This window comes from Chelonia mydas, chromosome 1 (genome assembly GCF_015237465.2).
Source record: "Chelonia mydas isolate rCheMyd1 chromosome 1, rCheMyd1.pri.v2, whole genome shotgun sequence".
NCBI lineage: Eukaryota > Metazoa > Chordata > Testudines > Cheloniidae > Chelonia > Chelonia mydas.
The window spans coordinates 200480207-200499278 of record NC_057849.1 but is presented as its reverse complement, the minus strand read 5'-3'; the positions used below and the strand labels follow the sequence as shown (position 1 = coordinate 200499278).

Genomic DNA, 19072 nt, shown 5'->3' with positions numbered 1-19072 from the left:
TGAAACCTCTCCCACGGTCTCTGTGAAAGACCCAGAGAGTGGATTGAAATATAACTCCCAGCTGTGATGTAGAGTGTGCAAACAAGCAGACTGGAGAATTGCTCTGCAGTGGATTATCCCTTCACTAGCACCTGCCGTCAAAGGAGCAGAAAGCACCTTGCACCTGTTGAACAAGCTTCCGCACCTACTTTGAGGTAGGTGAGAATTATCCTCATTTCACAGATAAGGAAACCTAGGCCCCCACAAATGAAGTGACTTGTCCACAGGAAGCATTGTAGAAGAGTCAGGAGTGGAGTCCAGGAATTCCAACTCCTATGCTCTAACTAGAAAGTGAAGAAGCAGGTTGATGAACTACAACCTTGGAGGATTAGAGATGTAACAGGTGGGTTAGGGAACCATTCTCTACAGTAGGGAACAGAGAATAGTAGCAAATGTAAAGTCTCATATCCAAACCAGCCTCCCTCCAGCCAGTCTCTATATTATTGCAAGACTTTAGTGTAAGCGTTAACTGATTGCAGTTGATCAGGACCAAGAAAAAAAAATAGCATTGTGGCAGATGGTTTTTTTTTTTTCCAGAGAGAGCAACTGTTAGAAACACTAAGAGAACTGGAATATTAAATGAGGATGTATTTCATTTCCGCAATTCCCTAACATTACAATAATCTTCTTTTTGGAAATGCTGATGGTAGAAAAATAGTTGTTGCTTTCTAGGGTATTGTTTTAGGAAGACAAAACCACGTGGCTGTTATTTTTAGAGCCAGTCACCCTGCCAAAATGAATGAGTGTCCCCCTTTTTAAATTTACTTCCATGCGAGAGGAAGGATTTTGCCATGTGTGTTTCAGTGAGATATGCAACATTTCAAACTTTTTTTGTGTGCACATCTACTTTCTCCAAGCTCGAGGGAGCTGGACAGCTTCCATGGGAAGAGATAAAGAGAGTACAGTTTATTTGATTTAAAAAAAAAATCTTAACCATAAAAATGGGCAGAGTTAACCAAATTCTAGTTTACACCAGTGTAATCCCAGAATAACGCCACAGAACCGAATTCTGTTCTTAATTACAGCACTGCCTGACTGACTAGGTTAGCTAAAAGAACAGGAGGACTGGTGGCACCTTAGAGACTAACAAATTTATTAGCGCATAAGCTTTCGTGAGCTACAGCTCACTTCATCAGATGCGTAGACTGGAACATATAGTAAAATGTGTATATGTATGTGTATATATATATATATATACATACACATATACACATTTTACTATATGTATATATATATATACATACACACAAACACACACAGATCTGTTGGAAGTTACCGTACAAACTGTGAGAGGCTAATTGGTTAACTGTAATGGACTTTATTTAGATTTCCAACAATGTAACTGGCAGCAGACCCTGCCCCAGATAATGTATTATTACTCTCCAGTTCTAAGCCACCTCTCACTGCTTCAGGGAGAAGCACTGCCTGCAGTCTCACCCCAGTTCACACACCATGTGCCCAGGGCACTGAGACCCTCAGGATCAGCAAATCCTTAACTTACTTTACCCTACAAACAAGTAACTTCTTCCAACAGCTCAAGCCATCCCCACTAACCTGTCAGACCCCATTGGTGCAAGTCCTTCTCTTTAACGCCTGGCCTGCCCGTCCTTGCTGGGGGTTTATTGCACAGGGCCTGGAAGAAATGAGACATCGCGATCTGCAAATACTCCTCCCTTAGGGCGCTACCCTATCGGCTTCCCGCAGCGCCGCTCTCCCCCCTAGGCCAGCTGGAGTTACAGGAAACCCCCTCTGACCTAGCAGAATTATCCCGGAAGGATGCAGGGAAGAGTAATTATGTCATTGGCTGATTGAAGCACAGTCTCTATGCAGCTCCTCCCTGCAGCCTTGGATTGGCTGGTTTCACAAGACGACTTCCCTCATTGGGTAGACACAGCTCACAGCTGTTGATTGGATGAGTGGCTGAACTGCTGTAGTATTTTTCTTGGCACAAGGGCCTGGGGTGCTATTTCCATGCAAGCTAGCTTTGTAGGTGTGCAAAACCATAGCTGCTGGAACTAGGGGTGCTGTTGCTCCCCCTGGCTTGAAGTGGTTTCCATCATACAGGGTTTTACAGTTTGGTTCAGTGGCTCTCAGCACCCCTGTGCAAAGCTGCGTTAGAGCTTCAACTCACAACATAGCTGTTTAGGAGGGGAATTTGCAAAGCCCCAGGGTTCTCTGCTTTCTCACCTATTCCAGGTTTCTTGTCTGACGTTTGACATAAAGAGATTAAAACTCGCTTTATAACACACTGCATTTCTCTAGCCCTTTCCATCAGAGCATCCCCAAACTCATCAACTAGAAACCTAGTCATTAAAAAAGTCACAAGGAAAAACGTTTAAAACATTAATCTTTGTGACAGTTGTATTTACTATCCTTTTTCTCTGTTTTTATAGATTTTTCTCTCCCCCGTTACTGTGGGAAAAACACATAACGGAGAAAAGTGATGGGGCCTTAAGCCTGCTAACAATTGTGCACCTGCTTAACTTTATACACGTGAATTGTTCCACTGAGATCAATTGGTCTTCACACCATAATGGTAATCAGGTGGTTAATCGAAGGATTAGGGTTATGAAAAGTTTTGCACACAAGTATATCTCAAAAGGGTAGGGGCACAATTGACCATGCAGGGGAAACAGTGAAATCAACTGTGAGCGTGCACTAAGTGCTGCCTACTGCAGGAAGGAGAGAAATTGGGGAATTTTTTTTCATTTACCCCTACAAACCCCTACTACGTTCACTCCCGCTGCAACCTGCCAGTGCAATCCACCACCGCGCGTCCCCTTCAACCTCCGACGAGCAGCCGCCCCCTGCATTTTCTCCGTCCTTGTGCAACATATACACCCAACCTTCCTGTGGTCACACCCTCTCCAACCGTCTCCGTGCAACCGTGCTGCGGACCGTGCCGTACTATACGCCCTCTGTGCAACGCAAGACCACCACCCCCTGCTTTCCCTTTCCAGTGCAACCCTCGCCCCGCTACACTCCCTTATTAACCCTTCCCTTTGCAACTCCCCGCTGCTGTTCCTTTGCCCCTCCCTGTGCACCCCGCCGTGCACGCCCTCAGCCCTTCCCTGCGCAATGTGCACCCTCCCAGCCGCAGACCCGTCTCTCCCTCCTCCTACAATCGCCCCGCCCAGTGCCACGCCCCACGGCCTTCGCTCTTCCTCCCGTGTAAACCCCCCCAATTAGCTCGGCCTCCCTTCCCTGCGCCACGCGCCTCCTCCTCGTCCACCCTGCAAACTCCCCGCGCCTCCCCCTGCCCCGGAGGGCTGCTGCTGCGGATCGTCATGGCGCCGGCGCTGCTGCTGCTCTCGCTGGCGGCCGCGCTCCTGCTCTTCTATCTGGGCTTCGTGCGGCGCCGCCCCGGGACCCCCCGCGCCGCCTTCCGCCGCCGGGAGCCGGGCCGGGCCGGGGACAGCGGTCACCAGCCCCCGCGGGACGCAGTGAGCGCCGGGCCGGGCTGGGGGGGCTGACCCCCGGGGGGGAGTGGGGTCGGGCAAAGGGGGCTTCGGCTCCCGCCCCGGCGGTGGGGTTGGGGTGTCTCCCCCGGGGGCGACGGGGCGGGGAGGCTCCATCCCCCCATCCCGGCCCGCAGCACTCCCCCCTCTCTCTCTGTCTCTCCCCAGTGGGGTCCCACGCTCTCCGGCTTCCCGCTGCGCCTCTTTGTCCATGTGGCTAACACGGTGAGTACCTGCCCCGCGCCGGGAGCCCCAGCCCCAGAGGTGCTGGGAGGCGCCCGCCCCGCGTGGGATTTGGCACCTGTGTCATTTGCCAGCTGCTTTACAGCTGTTCTTGCTGACAGCCTCCCCTTCTCCAGGGAGGCAGCTCTGAATTAACCCCCGCTTGCTTAAGAGAGGGGAGGGGCCCAAGTAAGGAGACCTTCAAGCTTTGTCTTCACTAGGGTGAAGACCATTTTTTAAACCTTTATTAACGCTAACCTCTGTCAAAATCCTCTTGAGGACAAGGCAGCTGTAGAACTACAAGGTAGGGCAGGTCAACACTTAAAACACTGCAGCGGATGGCTGTAGGGCTTAAGTGAAGATGCTCCTAGGCAGGATGGGAGAAAGCTTTCCCCTCAATGAGGTTAATCTATCTCCCCCAGTGGTAGCTATGTTGGCAGGCAAAGCTCTCAGGTTGACGCAGTGCTATCTGTGTTGTGGGGGGTTAGGCCAGTATAAATGTGTTGCTCTGGGGTGTGGATTTTTTGCACCCCTGAACAATATAGTTATACCAGTATAGGTCTGTAGTGTAGACCAGACCTTAGTTGAGACATGCTAAACATACATCTCTTTTGCTTCCTATAGACATGGCCTAAATGTTTAGTTCTTAGTTTGTGATAGACTCAGGATTAGAAATCAAGAAATTCTTACCTTCCAGTGCTCTGACCACATCACTTCTCTAATGCCACCCCTAGAGGCAATAAGGGATGCTGTCCTCATGACTCATTGGCATTAAATAATAAAATCATAGAAATGTTCACCTGACAGGGACCTCAAGTCCAGCCCCCTACACTGAAGCAGGACTAATTAAACCTAGACCATCCCTGACAGGTGTTTGTCCAACCTGTTCTTAAAAACCTCCAATGATGTGGATTCCACAACCTCCTTTGGAAGCCTGTTCCAGTGCTTAACTATCCTTACAGGTTAGAAAGCTTCTCCTAATATCTGACCTACATTTCCTTTACTGAAGATTAAGCCCATTATTTCTTGTCCTATTTTCAGTGGACACAGAATAATTGATCCCTGTCCTCTTTATGACTGCCCTTAACGTATTTGAACACAGTTATCAGGTCCCCCTCAGTTTTTTTTTTCTCAAGACTTAACATGCCTAGTGTGGTGTTTTTTTTAAACCTTTCCTCATAGGTCAGGTTTTTTTAAAAACCTTTTATTACTTTTGTTGCTTTCCTCTATACTGTCTCCAGTTAATCCTCATCTTTCCTAAAGTGTGGTGCTCAGAACTCGACACAGTACTCCAGCTGAGGCCTCACCACTACCAAATAGAACAGGACAATTACCTCCTGGGTCTAACGTATGACATTCCTGTTAATGCACCCCAGAATATTAGTCCTTTTTGCTACTTCAGCTCATTGTTCACTCATACTCAGTTTGTCATCCATTCTTACCCACAGATTTTTTTTCAGCAGTATTACCATCTAGCCCCTTTTTGTTGTGCATTTGATTTTTCCTTCTTTAGTTCTTTGTACTTACCTTCATTGAATTTTATCCTGTTGATTTCAGACCAATTTTCCAATTTGTCAAGGTTGTTTTGAATTCTAATCCTGTCCTCCAAAGTGCTAGCAACCCCACCCACCTTGGTGTCATCTGCAGATTTTATAAGCACACTCTCCATTCCATTATCCAAATCATTATTGAAAATATTAAATGCTATTGGACTGAAGACTGACCCCTGTGGGATCCTACTGGATACACCTTCCCCGTTTGACAGCAAACAATTGATAACTACTCTTCTGAGTAAAATCTTTCAACCAGTTGTGCATCCACTTTATAGTAACTTAATGTAGACTGTGTTTCCCCAGTTTGCTTATAAGAACGTGATGTGGGACTGTATCAAAAGCCTTACTAAAATGAAGATATAACTCATCTACTGGGTCCCCAAATCCACTTGGCCAGTAACCCCTTCAAAGAAGGAAATTAGTTTGCTTTGGCATGATGACAAATTGATGCTGGTTATTCCTTATAATCCTGTTATCCTCCAAGTGCTTACAAACTAACTGTTTAATAATTTATTCTAGTATCTTCCCAGCTATTGAAGTTAGGTTTACCAGTCTATAATTCCCTGCGTACTCTGTGTTCCCCTTCCTTAAAGGTACTTAAATAGGTACTGTATTTGACCTTCTCCAGTTTTCTGGGACCTGACCGATCCTCTTTGAGTTCTCAAAGATAATTGCTAACAGTTTCAAGATAGCTTCAGCTAGTTCCTTAAGTACCCTAGGATGAATTTCATCAGACCTTGCTGACTTGAATACATCTAATTTACCTAAATCCTTTCTCTAAGTTACTAACAACATGGATAAACCATTCAAACTGTAAGAGTGTTGTAAATATCATTTATGATTTGCACTGCAGTATCCTCTAGCAGCCCTAGTCTGGGATCAGTCCCCCATTGACTTAGGTGCTGTGTACAAACACACACACACTTTAAAAGATGCTCAATGCCCCCAAAGCATTTAATAATTTACTTTCTGCATCTGACAGTTGCACTTTGATTCTCATGTCCTATTGTTGGTTGATTATATAGTACCAGTCATCTATGAAATGCCTAGCAAAAAGTTGTCATTTGGGTTTCCAGCACTGCAGGGGAAGTTTTGTTTGTTTTGTTTTTTCATTGGAATAAGAATAAAAATTGCCTTGTGGAAAAGCCATTTCTTAAATGTATGTAAACTCTTGCATGTCCCTTCTTTTTAAAACAAATTCTATGTTTTAGTCCCAAACCTACTCAGTGGGAGGACACTGAAGTGTGTTTTACAATTTAAAACTCCAGTATTTTCCCCTCACTGTTTATAATAGCTGCTTGAAAGAAGAAAACTGGAATCTCTGTTGCATGGGACCAAATCCAGCTAGCTTCACTCACACAAGTAATCATGTTGAAGCCAGGGGGCTAGTCACATGAGTAAAAGTGATCAGGATTTGTCCATTTCTGCAACTCATGCACTGTGATTCTTTGAGAGATCGCACAAACCTAGGCTCCTGTGACAAGCATGGCCAGTTTAACCAGTTGACTGTCTGAGAAGTACTCTGATCAAGCTTTACCAGTGCAGGTGCTGGTAGGTGAACAAAGCAGTGAACGTTACCAATTTGCACAGGGAAGTTCACCAGTCCAGTTACCTAAGGTTTGTCAGTGAAAACATTTTGGAATAAAACAAACTTCACCCTTTTAGAATGGCCATTTCCCTGTTCTGAGCAGGTTTAGAGGACATGTTTATTTAAAACACCAGTAGCTGATCTATACTACTATAATGTGGGGTGCTTTTAGAAGAAGGAAAAAAAAAAAAGCTCCATGTGGAGACAGGCATTCTCCAGGGCCCCATGACTGGTAAATATTTGCTTACAATACATTCTGAACTCCTTAGGGAAAGCCTGCAGCTGAGGCCAAGTATAAAAACCCCTTTCCACATGAAAAAAATCATGACCATTTCAGCTGTTTATGACTTTACCCTCAGCAGATGAACCTGAGAATCCACTGTCCAAACAGTGAAATCTCACTTCACCAGTTTCCTGAGAATTTTTAAGCTCTTCTTGATCCATTGATTTATTCCTACCTCCCTGGCTGCTCCTGATCTCTTCTCTGATCCTGGCACAACCATGTGATTCGTGCACAGCAGAGTGCTGATAGGGATAAGTGACTGACCCCCAGTTTAAGGTGATCTTGGTACGTGACCAGACAGAACACATTTGCAGTTGCCTCAGCTCCAGAATAGGTTTTTGAAACATGTTTTGCCTTTACAACATATTGGTGTAGCAGCTTTCTTTTTAAAGCTATGTACAAGAGCTATTGCCAGAGCGACAGAAATTACATCTCCCTTCCCCCTGTTTAATTGTGTGGCTTGTTCCTGAGCGTGACAACTACAGGGAGGGAAAACTAGCTACAGGGAATTTTTCTTAATGGAGCTGTCTTTGTGGCTAAAGCACAGGACTGGGAGCCAGGATTCTGTTCCCAGTTCTGTCACTGTCTCTGTGTGCCCCGGGCTAATCACATTGCCTCTCTGTGCTTCAGTTTCCCCATATGTAAAATGGGAATGAAAATATTTCCAAACCTCACAGGAGTATCGTAGGGGTTTAATCTTTGTTTACATTTGTAAAACATGTTGATCTCAGAAGGAAGGAGCTATTATAAATACAAGTTAATAATTTAGTCTGTTGATCTTTTCTACCTTTTTACCTAAACACAGGGAATAAGATGCCTATAGAAAATTTCAGCACATTTTCCCCTACCCTGAATTCTGTCAATAATTAATTTTTAAGCTCACTCTTGTACTGTTAAATCAGGGCAGAACATGACCGATCTCTGGAATCGTTAATATTGCACATTAGCAAAGGCATAAAAATAGAGTTCGAGTGCCTTCGTTCCTAGTGTGGAACATTTACATTTCTAATGCTTTACTGAGATCACTAGCTTGAGGAAGGGGAGCAGGTTTACTGGTATATCAGGGCAACAGAGTATTAATGGCATTGTGAAAGCTCCTTGCAATGGATTCAATAAGCTTCATAACTCTTTTATTCAGAGTTTGTTTTGCAGAAAGCTACAAGGATTGTGGATGGAACTTACAGATTTCTGGTGGCTGACTTAACTTTTTTGTTTCTTGTCTGTGAGCACATGGCTTTTGGGATTGTTCCTCTCTGAGGGATGGGTACTGATGTATTTTGGCTAGTGAATGGAAGGAACATATATCAGGAATGTTCAGGATTCTGTAAACGTGGACCAGATCTATGGCCTGAAGCCATTTGACAGTTTCCCTTTAAGTACTGCATGAATGGAATTCTCATATCTTTGGTTTGTATTACAATTTCCTTATAGCATAGAGCTCCCTACAGCAAGCACTCTCAGTTGCGGGGGAGAGGGGCGAAGGCAGAATTAGCTGTAAACGAATTCTATCTGTTTTTCATCCTCTCTTCTTTTCTCGTCTAGGCTTTCGGGCAGTTTTGTGTAGTACCGCTTTTATTGAGGTAAGAATATGTTCCATATCTGCACTCTGAGGTTTTGCATTGTTAACAAATCTGGGGTATCAGCAGTGACTTCTTTAAAGGGGAAGTCGATGTAATTTGGGATTTTCCTAGGGCCCTGAAGAGAGTGGGCAGAACCATTGAGCAGAGACCCTGGTGTTTGCTGGCTTTTTAAAAAATTTTCTAATTTGATGATATTCAGATTTTCTATCAGGGAAGATTTTAACCCTTTCTTTTCACAGCAAACCTTATGCTTGGAAATGTTCTTACTAAAGAGCAATTCCATCTTTCTCAAAGTTCGGGGTATACTGATGTTTTTGTTCACCTCTAGTAGGGGCAGGAGAGCAATAAGGGGCTGTGACAGATCTCTGAGGTACAACCTGAAACTGGGGGACTGCTGTGCCCCCTTAACTCTCCAGCCTGGGCTGTCTCTCATGATGCTTTGCCTGTGACAAGCAGCAAACCCCTCCAGATGTTGTGATCACTCAGTTAACAGTATACAGGCACACACCCAGCTAAATTGCACGAATGCCCTCTAAGCCACTTATGAACTATACAGAGGGAGACACCAGCAAATCCCCCCCAGCTTTGTACCCCCCAGAAATGTACCCTCTTACACTGCTTAAGACCTTCTCTTGAACAATGCAAGCTCATTATTTAGTTTGACGCTTCATCAAAGGAAATGGACATGCACCAATCTTTGTAATCTGAGCAGATTACCCAAGCATTCTAGATAAACTCACTGGTTAGGATTAAACATTAAAATAAGTTTGACTACAGAAAGATAGATTTTTTTTTAAGTGATTATAAATTATAGGCATAAAGGTCAGAGATAGTTATGTAAGAAATAAAAGTAAACACACATTCTAAATACTAAACTTTCAGTCTCAGTAAGATTTGAATCAAACAGCTTTTCTCACCCCCACTGGATGTTGCTGACAGGTTATACTCTTAATACGCAGGCTGAATTATCTTCTCAGCCTGGGACCAATCTTTCCAGTTCAAAGTCTCTCTTCTTGCAAACATTCTTCTTGCCTTCAAAGTAGGTGGGGAAGAAGAAGAGTAATCTCATGATGCCACTGCCCTTTATTTTATACTCTCAATTCACTAGCCCAAACATGTCTCAGTGGACCTTAAGTCACAGAGTTGAGCAATCATCATTGTGTAGTGCTTGTGCAACTGTCTCTTATTGAATTGGAAATCTCTTATTTACAATTTCCATGCTGGTCAATGGGCGGTGATGATCATTTAACTCCCACCTGAGTGTGGGTCATCTCCTTTGATGCCACTGGAGGACAAACAGTGGGTGGCTCCCAGACTTGCAACATATTTCAATAACAACCATATAGCAAAATTTTATAACTCCGTATACAATGATAATGTACATATTTTTGACAGAATGAGTTTCAGCAGATCATGACCTTTCATATGCATGCTTTGTATGAAATATAACCATATACAGATGATGAATATGGGGGTTACAGGGTGCTACTTTGAGGTACAATGCATCATGGGTCACATGAGAGTCAGAGCCAAATTGATAATTAATTCTCTTTGAAGTGTTCAGATCAAAGGTTTTGGTTTAGTTTATTCCAGACCTTCCAGTTGCCTTTTCAGTGTATTCAGTCTTGAACATGCCCTTAATTGTGTGCACTTCAATCTGAAGAGGCAGTTGTAATTCAAGCTCGCAGTGCAGTCCACAAGTATTGCTTATAATTTGGTGGGCAATATCTTGCAGATCCCAATACATTTTAAGGTTCTTCCCTGTAGGGCTAAGAACACTTTAAACATGCCTGGTTTTAGGTAGGATCTACAGTGTGGCCTATAAAAAGAAAAGGAGGACTTGTGGCACCTTAGAGACTAACACATTTGTTTGAACATAAGCTTTCGTGAGCTACAGCTCACTTCATTGGATGCATGCAGTGGAAAATACAGTGCAGAGATTTTATATACACAGAGAACATAAAACAATGGGTATTACCATACACACTGTAACAAGAGTGATCAGGTAAGGTGAGCTATTAACAGCAGGAGAGAGAGAGGAAAAAAAAAACATTTTGTAGTGTTAATCAAGATGGGCCATTTCCAGCAGTTGACAAGAACGTGTGAGGAACAGTATGGGGGGGAATAAACATGGGGAAATAATGACAGGTTTCAGAGTAGCAGCCATGTTAGTCTGTATTCGCAAAAAGAAAAGGAGTACTTGTGGCACCTTAGAGACTAACCAATTTATTTGAGCTTATGCTCAAATTGGTTAGTCTCTAAGGTGCCATAAGTACTCCTTTTCTTCATAGGGAAATAGTTTTACTTTGTAATGACACATCCACTCCCAGTCTTTATTCAGGCCTAAGGTAATGGTGTCCAGTTTGCAAATTAATTCCAATTCAGCAGTGTCTCGTTGGAGTCTGTTTTTGAAGCTTTTTGTTGAAGAATTACAACTTTTAGGTGTGTAATTGCGTGACCAGCGAGATTGAAGTGCTCTCCGACTGGTTTTTGAATGTTATAATTCTGGACATCTGATTTGTGTCCATTTTTTCTTTTACGTAGAGACTGTCCAGTTTGGCCAATGTACATGGCAGAGGGGCATTGCTGGCACATGATGGCATATATCACATTGGTAGATGTGCAGGTGAACGAGCCTCTGATAGTGTGGCTGATGTGATTAGGCCCTATGATGGTGTCCCCTGAATAGATACGTGGACACGGTAGGCAACAGGCTTTGTTGCAAGGATCAGTTCCTCAGTTAGTGTTTTTGTTGTGTGGTGTATGGTTGCTGGTGAGTATTTGCTTCAGGTTGGGGGGCTGTCTGTAAGCAAGGACTGGCCTGTCTCCCAAGATCTGTGAGAGTGATGGGTCATCCTTCAGGATAGGTTGTAGATCCTTGATGATGCATTGGAGGGGGTTTAGTTGGGGGCTGAAGGTGATGGCTAGTGGATGAAGCGTGGTCTAGAGATACCAAATACCTCCAAAAGAAATGCAAATTAACAAGGACAGAAACTGTCACGCTCTTGTACAGTGGATCATTCCTTAAAATCAGGACCCTCATGGACATTTCCTTAATTTGCCTCCTGATTCCCAGCCCTCACCTTCCCTGTGGCATCTACAGTACTTGATTGCACAAAAGTCACATTAGGACGGTGTTATGGAGACAAGACAAAAATAAACTTTCTTTTGTAGGATTAGTGCAATTGCTTGAATATGAATACATGCCCTCATTTTGTATCTGTGCTGCTTATTTTCTCTCTGGGAGTGTAGGGCTTTCTAGGACCAAATCTCTGCCTGCCTGCCTGCCTGCCTGCAGGTCTCCATGTTCTAATAATCTGTCCAAGTCACTCTGCAGTTTGGGTCTGCTCTCCTTGCATGTTTTTCTCCCACTCCAGTTTCAGTGTCACCTGCAGATTTAATCCTTATTTGAATTCCCATCACAGAAGTACCTAACAAAGAAGGACATGGGAGTGTTTGAGTTTAGCTGGGGGGGAGGGGGGGAAGCCTCTTCATATCCTAAAAAAGGAATCCCGTACTGGACTATAGATAGCAGGAAGTATATTGCTTGGAGTTCGACTGATGCTTTGGCATTTTTGAGACAGGAGCAGCTTCACAGACTGTCAGGATTCTTAAGTGAGAGACTCTATTTCTAGAGTTGGACAACTTTAATTAACAAAAGTAAACAAAGCAGAGCCAGGATAAGGAACAAGCGGGAAGTGGGGATCTTATCTGCCAAATGAAAAAGTACAGAATGCATAGGACAAGGGGCTTTGATACATTTCTAAAGAAGCATAATATAAAGAACCTTCTTAACCTGGTGGTGGTCTGTCTTCAGCTATATGCAATTACCTTTTTCTTTGCCTTGCAGAGACTTTGATTTTGATTGTAGTTCCTCTTGTTCTGCTTATTCTCAGGCATTAAAAATGGAGCACCAGTTGCAGAAGGGCTTCCTACATCTGCCAGATTGCTAAAATGTCTTGAGTTTTAGCCACACATACCTGCTTTTGATGCTCATCTTGATATATATCTCAGTTTCACTACTGTGTGTTATCAACGTTGGAAATGGGGGATCCTGGTGCTTGAGGATGTAGGCCATGGTATATATGTTAATTTTTTTTTTTAACTCCACATCACTTGAAGTTGCTTGTACTTCTGTTTTTGACCCTTATTTTTGTCTTGGGGATGAAATCCTGGCTAGACTGAACACAACTCCCATTGACTTTAATGGGGCCAGGATTTTTCCTTGTGTTACAATTTGGGCGTGCAGGTTGATGGCTAAGGACTTGACATATTCTAGGAAGTAGGAGGAATTGCAAAACAAGCAGACTGAGGTAGCTGGGATCCCACCATTTAGGAATGGATCAGGAAATAAGTTGTAAAAGAGTAGGAGAGTTGTACAGAACAACTGGTTATACCATGTGGACATCACAAGATGGATGCAAGGGTATGGCTCTCTGCAACCCATTTGACAAAATGGCTGAGTGGTCATTCATGACTTGTTCTTCGGCTTTAACCTGACTTTGCCAGATTGCGCAGGTAAATATTCATGACAGGCACAAAATCTGCCTCAGTCTTCGTACAGTGATCACTGGAAAGAAAAATATTTTATTCGACCTAGAAGGAAAAATTTTACTGTTCTCAGGTGAGAAGAACTTTACAATGCTAGTTAAAGCTGATGTCTCCTTTGACAATTTTCGTTGATGTGTCCAGCTGCAGAAAGGCATAGATATTGAAGACCTCCTTTGTCATCACACTGTGTTCCACTATGAGTGCAGAAGCAGGCTTTGATCACTGGGGATGTTCATTTCTAAATGACATTGGTTTCTTCCTGGGACCCTCCTTCTCAATAGTAAGAGAATTTTGTGGGCATCAATCCATGGTGGTGTGCTGTCCTTTGTAGAGGATACGTAAAAATATATATATAAAAGATCTGCTCTAGGAATTATTTTGGGGAAGTTTTATGGCCTGTGTTAGACAGGATGTCAGATCACAGTGGTCCCTTCTTGGAATGTATAAATTAATGAATAACCTAGTAATCCTTCTACTCCGCTTCTGCAGAGGAATGTGGTGACAGAGAGAGAATTGTTTTCTAGTAGTTCTGCAAAACAGTGCACATTGTTCAAAAGGAGAACTCTCCAGAAGCATTTTCCTTTTAACCAAGTGTTTGTGAATGAAAACGTTAGGATGGGGCTTACATGCTCAAGCAGTGACTCTCTGTCTCTCTTGCAGGGTGAATAACTTTACTCTCATGCACTATCTTGATATCCATGAAGACCCCACATTTATTCCAGAGGTTGCTGCTGAGGGAAGAAAGGAAAAGCCTGAGACTAAAAACACATTGGAGATTCTCAAGCAGTTGATGGAGACAAGGTCAGCATGATGTGCAAGAAGTAGGGGGGTTGTATGTGTGTATTAATGGAGTACTGGGTCATTATGTCATTGTCAGTAGTCTGGACAAAATCAGGTTTCCCAAAACAAAGGGACTTTTTGTATGTCTTAAACAGTGGCCCCAGTCATAAGGAATTTTTCCCTCCGTCGTTGCTTTCTGAATTCTAATGTGCAGTATCCTTTCCTTTCTCTTCCTTTGCAGTTTGTGTCCTTACTCAATATCTCCCCATGCTATCTCTGCACCTTCGGATATCGAAAGCACCCCTTACTTCATTAACCCTTGTCTAGACTGGGGGGGAAAAACTCTTTTTTGAATTAAGATGCATTTGAATTAAGTACTGTTTGTACTAGGTACTTAAATGTTTTTAGACCATTTATAGCAACTTTAAAAACATGTTACCTGCTCATAGTCATAGAATCACAGAATAACAGAGTTGGAAGGGACCTCTGGAGGCCATCTAGTCCAACCCCCTGCCCAGAGCAGGACCAATCCCAACTAAATCATCCCAGCCAGGGCTTTGTCAAGCCTGACCTTAAAAACTTCTAAGGAAGGGGATTCCACCACCTCCCTAGGTAACCCATTCCAGTGTTTCACCACCCTTCTAGTGAAAGTTTTTCCTAATATCCAACCTAAACCTCCCCCCACTGCAACTTGAGACCATTACTCCTTGTCCTGTCATCTGCTATCACTGAGAATAGTCTAGATCCATCCTCTTTGGATCCACCTTTCAGGTAGTTAAAAGCAGCTATCAAATCCCCATCATTCTTCTCTTCCGTAGACTAAACAATCCCAGTTCCCTCAGCCTCTCCTCATAAGTCATGTGTTCCAGACCCCTACTCATTTTTGTTGCCCTTCACTGGACTCTCTCCAATTTCTCCACATCCTTCTTGCAGTGCGGGGCCCAAAACTGGACACAGTACTCCAGATGAGGCCTCACCAGTGTCGAATAGAGGTCAATCCTAAGCTCTACCCTGGGCTGCTGCCCTTCCCCCCCACCGAGTATGTTAGCTGCGTTGACTGTGACCAGTGAAATGCCTTTTTAAAAGGTGTTGAAATTGTCGACATTAGGTTCTGATACAGTTTTTAACAGCACGTAGTTCCAACTTACTAGGTAACATGTTTAAAGGCAAGGCCTTAATCACCGACATACTTAGGAAAGTTGTATGTTTGCTTAGAACATACACTGGTCAAATGCAGATTTGTCTGTCTTACAAATTAACCTGTTTTAACTGATTTGTACATGTGTGTCTCGATATTCAAACATATTCCATACCAGAAAATACAGAAAGCTATATATTAGATCCTTTTTAGGCTTATGGCATGTTGAATTATTCTTTGTGATGTGTTTTGAGTGTGAGCTTTTTGGGGAAGGAACATGGTTTTTGTATAGTCTTCAACATGCCTAGCATACTGTTCGTGCTATGCAAATAATAATACGAATAGTAATTTCTCTGTGGCAAGTTATTCCTTAAACCTTCTTACAAACTCTGGATTTCAGTTGCTGACATTCTAATGTGTGCCTATCAGTGTATTTAGGTTTTTATTTAAAAAGACTTACGGCAAAATATTCAAATGTACCTAAATGATTTGAAACCCTTAATTCCATGACTCAGACTGTTATACCATCAGACCATTGTACCATTATATAGTGAGGGATTTCTTAACAGCTAAAGACCTCAGCTGTTATTTTCAAAGGGGCCCAAAGCAGTTAGTTGAATTTCATTTGGATTTTGGCAAAGAAGGTTTTCTGGTTGTTACACTGGAATCCGAAGTAGTAGCTGAAGCTTTCCTGGTCAGGACCTCATCATACCCTTGTTGGCATTGTGAGTCTCGAGGAAGGTTCTTTGGCGGCTGACCATCACTTTTTTATTTCTCTCCTGGCAGGTCTCATCCTGCCAACACTGGGTTCAGTTTCAAAGGGATCCAGGACTATCTGAACTGCTACCGGTAGGTGAGATTAAATGATTGGTGGAAAGACCTACAGTATTAGGGCATCTTGTCTTCCCTTTTCCCCTCCATAGCTTGATGTGGTTCCCTGTACCTAATGGATCTGTGTTAGGAATTTCTCCCCCAAAATTTGGCCTACTACATGTACCTCCTCTTAACTTCATCCCATCACTACTAGTTCTTCACTCTAATCTGAACAAATCCTCTTCCTAATTGGTTTTTACACCTTTCCAGTAATTGCAAGCTCTCTCACAAAGTGCTTCTAGGTGGGGGACCTACATCCGAGTTCCTAGCTCTCTGGCTTATCTGTAGTCTTCTCAGTGAAGTAGGAAAGTGGGGGAAGCTTCCTTGTGTCACTTGTTGTTTTTGGGCGGGTGGATGGAAGGTCACCACAATGAAGAGCCTTTGAGGATCCTGAAGAACCTCCACTTACTGTCCCTGCTGCTTGCCCTCCTGATTTGACACGGTTCCACCCAGTGAGTGTGAACAGACCAGAGGTCACTGGAACAAAAAGGTCAAAACAATTCTAGGGAGCAGTGACCAGAGATTGACCTGAACAAAATCCTCTCCCAAACTTCTAGGAGCTGTGTGCCTTAGGCCCATCTCTGATGCTAACACAAATTATTCCGTCAGAACAAACGGAAAAGTGGGGCCCACCCCATGGCTTGTGGTGTGTGTGTGCATGCATGTGCATGCCCTAACCTCATGTAACCTGTCTGTGCATCTCAAGTGTATGCATCAACCTCGTATCTAGGAGCCAGAATTACTGGAAGTGTTACTGCAGCCTTTCCCCCTTAGGGTACATTGACATTCTGAAGGCTCATTTTTGGGGGTTGATCATGAAGGTGATGTTGTGAGGCTGTTTGCAGCCTTCATCATCAGTAGGAGACCTGCACAAAAAGCTGACTTCCATGTTGTACTCTTGAGTTCAGCCCACCCTCTGGCCAAAGCAAGTTCCGCAGCCTTGGACCCTTCGCCAAGGAAGTGTAATAGTTCGCCTGTGGCTCTGTCCTCTACAACACTCCTGCTGATCTTGGTGTTCCCAGGCTTCAGACAGGGTTTCCAGCTCCTGTCTCTCTCTCTGGGGCCAGGAGTGCTGTGGAGACAAGCTCTCATGGGGACAGAAGCATTTCATGTTGCTCAGTAGAACTAGCTGTCTAGGGAGTGTCACTGATCAGCTCCTGATTGATCCCTATCCAGTTCTCCGCCCAAAGGGTGATGGCATAACACCTTCCTGCCAGAGGATGCTTTCCTTCAGAACTATGTCTGGAAAGCAGAGAACCATCCCAGGAATCACAGGTGCTGACTCCGTGGGTGCTCAGCAGCCCTGCGGATCAGCTCCTCCCCCTCTCCCCCAGCGTCTCCTGCCCGCCAGTGGCCCCGTCAATCAACTCCTCCCCCTCCCAGTGCCTCCTGCCTGCTGCGATTAGCTGTTTGGAGGGGGGCGGAAGGGGGTAGGAAGAAGTAGGGCGGGGTGGGGGATTGGAGGAAGGGGTGGGGTGGGGCCTGTGGCAGCGTGGGTGTCGAGCACGACCTGGGAACACAGAAAGTCCGCACCTCTGGTGGGAATTGTAATAGGATCGCAATCTCTAAACTCTCCTCCTATTTTATAGGACTGGGGAGTTGACGCCCTTCCAGGTTGCTAAGAATATTATCTCCTCTCTGGAGGACTGTGAGAAATCCAGCCCCCCTCTCCGAGCAATTGTGCAGTGGGACCGGGAGCAGATACAGAAGGTATGTCTGCCTTTGGTGGGAGTGGGCTTCCTCCTCCCTAGAGTGATAGCAGCCAATGGTCACCTGAATGGGCACACTTTCCCTGCAGAAGAGGATATGAGTGACTAAGGCTCTTGCTCTCATCTGCTGCATAGATGTTCTCAGATCCTGGGTTATGATTGCTGGAATGAAGTGTGAATATTTCAACCTTCTCCCCTGTTTTCCTCAGTCCCTCCCTCTCAGGGCCATAAACGACTTGATTTCACTTACTCCAGGGGGAGACTAATATTACAGCAGTTGCAGTTCCTACTGAATGTTGCTTAAACCAGGATGTGTTTCTTTGGTGTCCACACTATTTTTCCCACCCTGTGTCTCCTTTTGCTCCATGACCTCCAGACCTAGACATAATCGATCAGTAGCTTCTCCCGTCTCGCCCATGGTGGAAGGGCTCGGGCCCATCATGGGGAGATCTCTTTGGGTGGTATTTAGTTTGCAATATTGATCATGTCCGTCTTCTCAGGCATATCCCATTGTCCAGTTAAGAAAATCTTTCTCTCTTTCCAGATGGCTGAAGCCTCCACTATTCGTTACAGGAATAAATGCCCCCTTTCTCTTCTGGATGGAATCCCAGTCTGCTTGAAAGAAGAGATTAAAGTTGTGAGTTTCCCTCATGATTGGAGTGTTGTATGGCCAGCTCACGCTGTGTGAGGCTATAAGCACTTGTGTATCCTCCAGCTGAGGGACACTCAAAGGAACTTAAAAGCAGCTCAGTTTAAAATGCATAAAAGGAAATGTGTTACACAGGCCAATCACTTTTTTTTTTTAAGTATCTCACTGCTTCAGGTTGTTGTTAAGGCAAACATCTCGGTAAGATATTTGAAAAAGGTATAGGCATTTGTGGGAATAAGAGTAGAATCTGCAGTTACAGTAGCTAGACTAAAACAGGAAGACCAACCCTGGAATATGAGCATATAAAAAGCATATTCCATATCTGGTATTCAAATTGTAACTTCTAACAGCATTTAACCCAGGAGGTAGGAGGGGGCTGGAGGAGGAAAAGAGATACTACTTCTTCTGACAAAGCAGAAAGTCAGTAAACTTAGTCCTAGAGTTGGAGGATGGGATTTCCAAAAGTTCTCAGCATTGGCCAGACTCTGGCAATTGGAGTCTTACCGTTGAGGTCGGGGGGGTGGGGGGGTGTGGAGTTAGGACTTGAGTTCGTTGGAAAATGCTAGTTCACTGAAGCAAAATGTTTTGCCAAACACAAGTATGTTTCCGTTGGAAACCTGCTGGTGTTCCAAGCTCCACAGCTCGGACA

The 19072-nt window shown here is 44.1% G+C and overlaps 2 protein-coding genes across 5 annotated transcripts in view; one reads left to right on the top strand and one right to left on the bottom strand.

The window, feature by feature from the left end:
• CHD1L (chromodomain helicase DNA binding protein 1 like) overlaps positions 1-1833 on the bottom strand; it is a 36496-nt gene extending 34663 nt beyond the window's left edge. The window contains exon 1 of one of the 2 annotated variants that reach the window (XM_037909357.2): positions 1594-1833. In XM_037909357.2, the coding sequence (XP_037765285.1) occupies positions 1594-1690 (97 nt within the window). In that variant the 5' untranslated portion in view covers positions 1691-1833. The remainder of the gene's footprint in view (positions 1-1593) is intronic. The other variant, XM_027824540.3, reaches the window with a different exon arrangement.
• Positions 1834-3096: 1263 nt separating this feature from the next.
• LOC102946106 (fatty acid amide hydrolase) overlaps positions 3097-19072 on the top strand; it is a 29838-nt gene continuing 13862 nt past the window's right edge. The window contains exons 1-7 of one of the 3 annotated variants that reach the window (XM_037909324.2): positions 3097-3482; positions 3666-3722; positions 8686-8723; positions 13935-14075; positions 15979-16041; positions 17655-17775; positions 18319-18411. In XM_037909324.2, the coding sequence (XP_037765252.1) occupies positions 3327-3482; positions 3666-3722; positions 8686-8723; positions 13935-14075; positions 15979-16041; positions 17655-17775; positions 18319-18411 (669 nt within the window). In that variant the 5' untranslated portion in view covers positions 3097-3326. Of the gene's footprint in view, positions 3483-3665; positions 3723-5439; positions 8551-8685; positions 8724-12619; positions 12803-13934; positions 14076-15978; positions 16042-17654; positions 17776-18318; positions 18412-19072 lie in introns of those variants that run through there. The other 2 variants (XM_037909337.2, XM_037909333.2) reach the window with 2 other exon arrangements.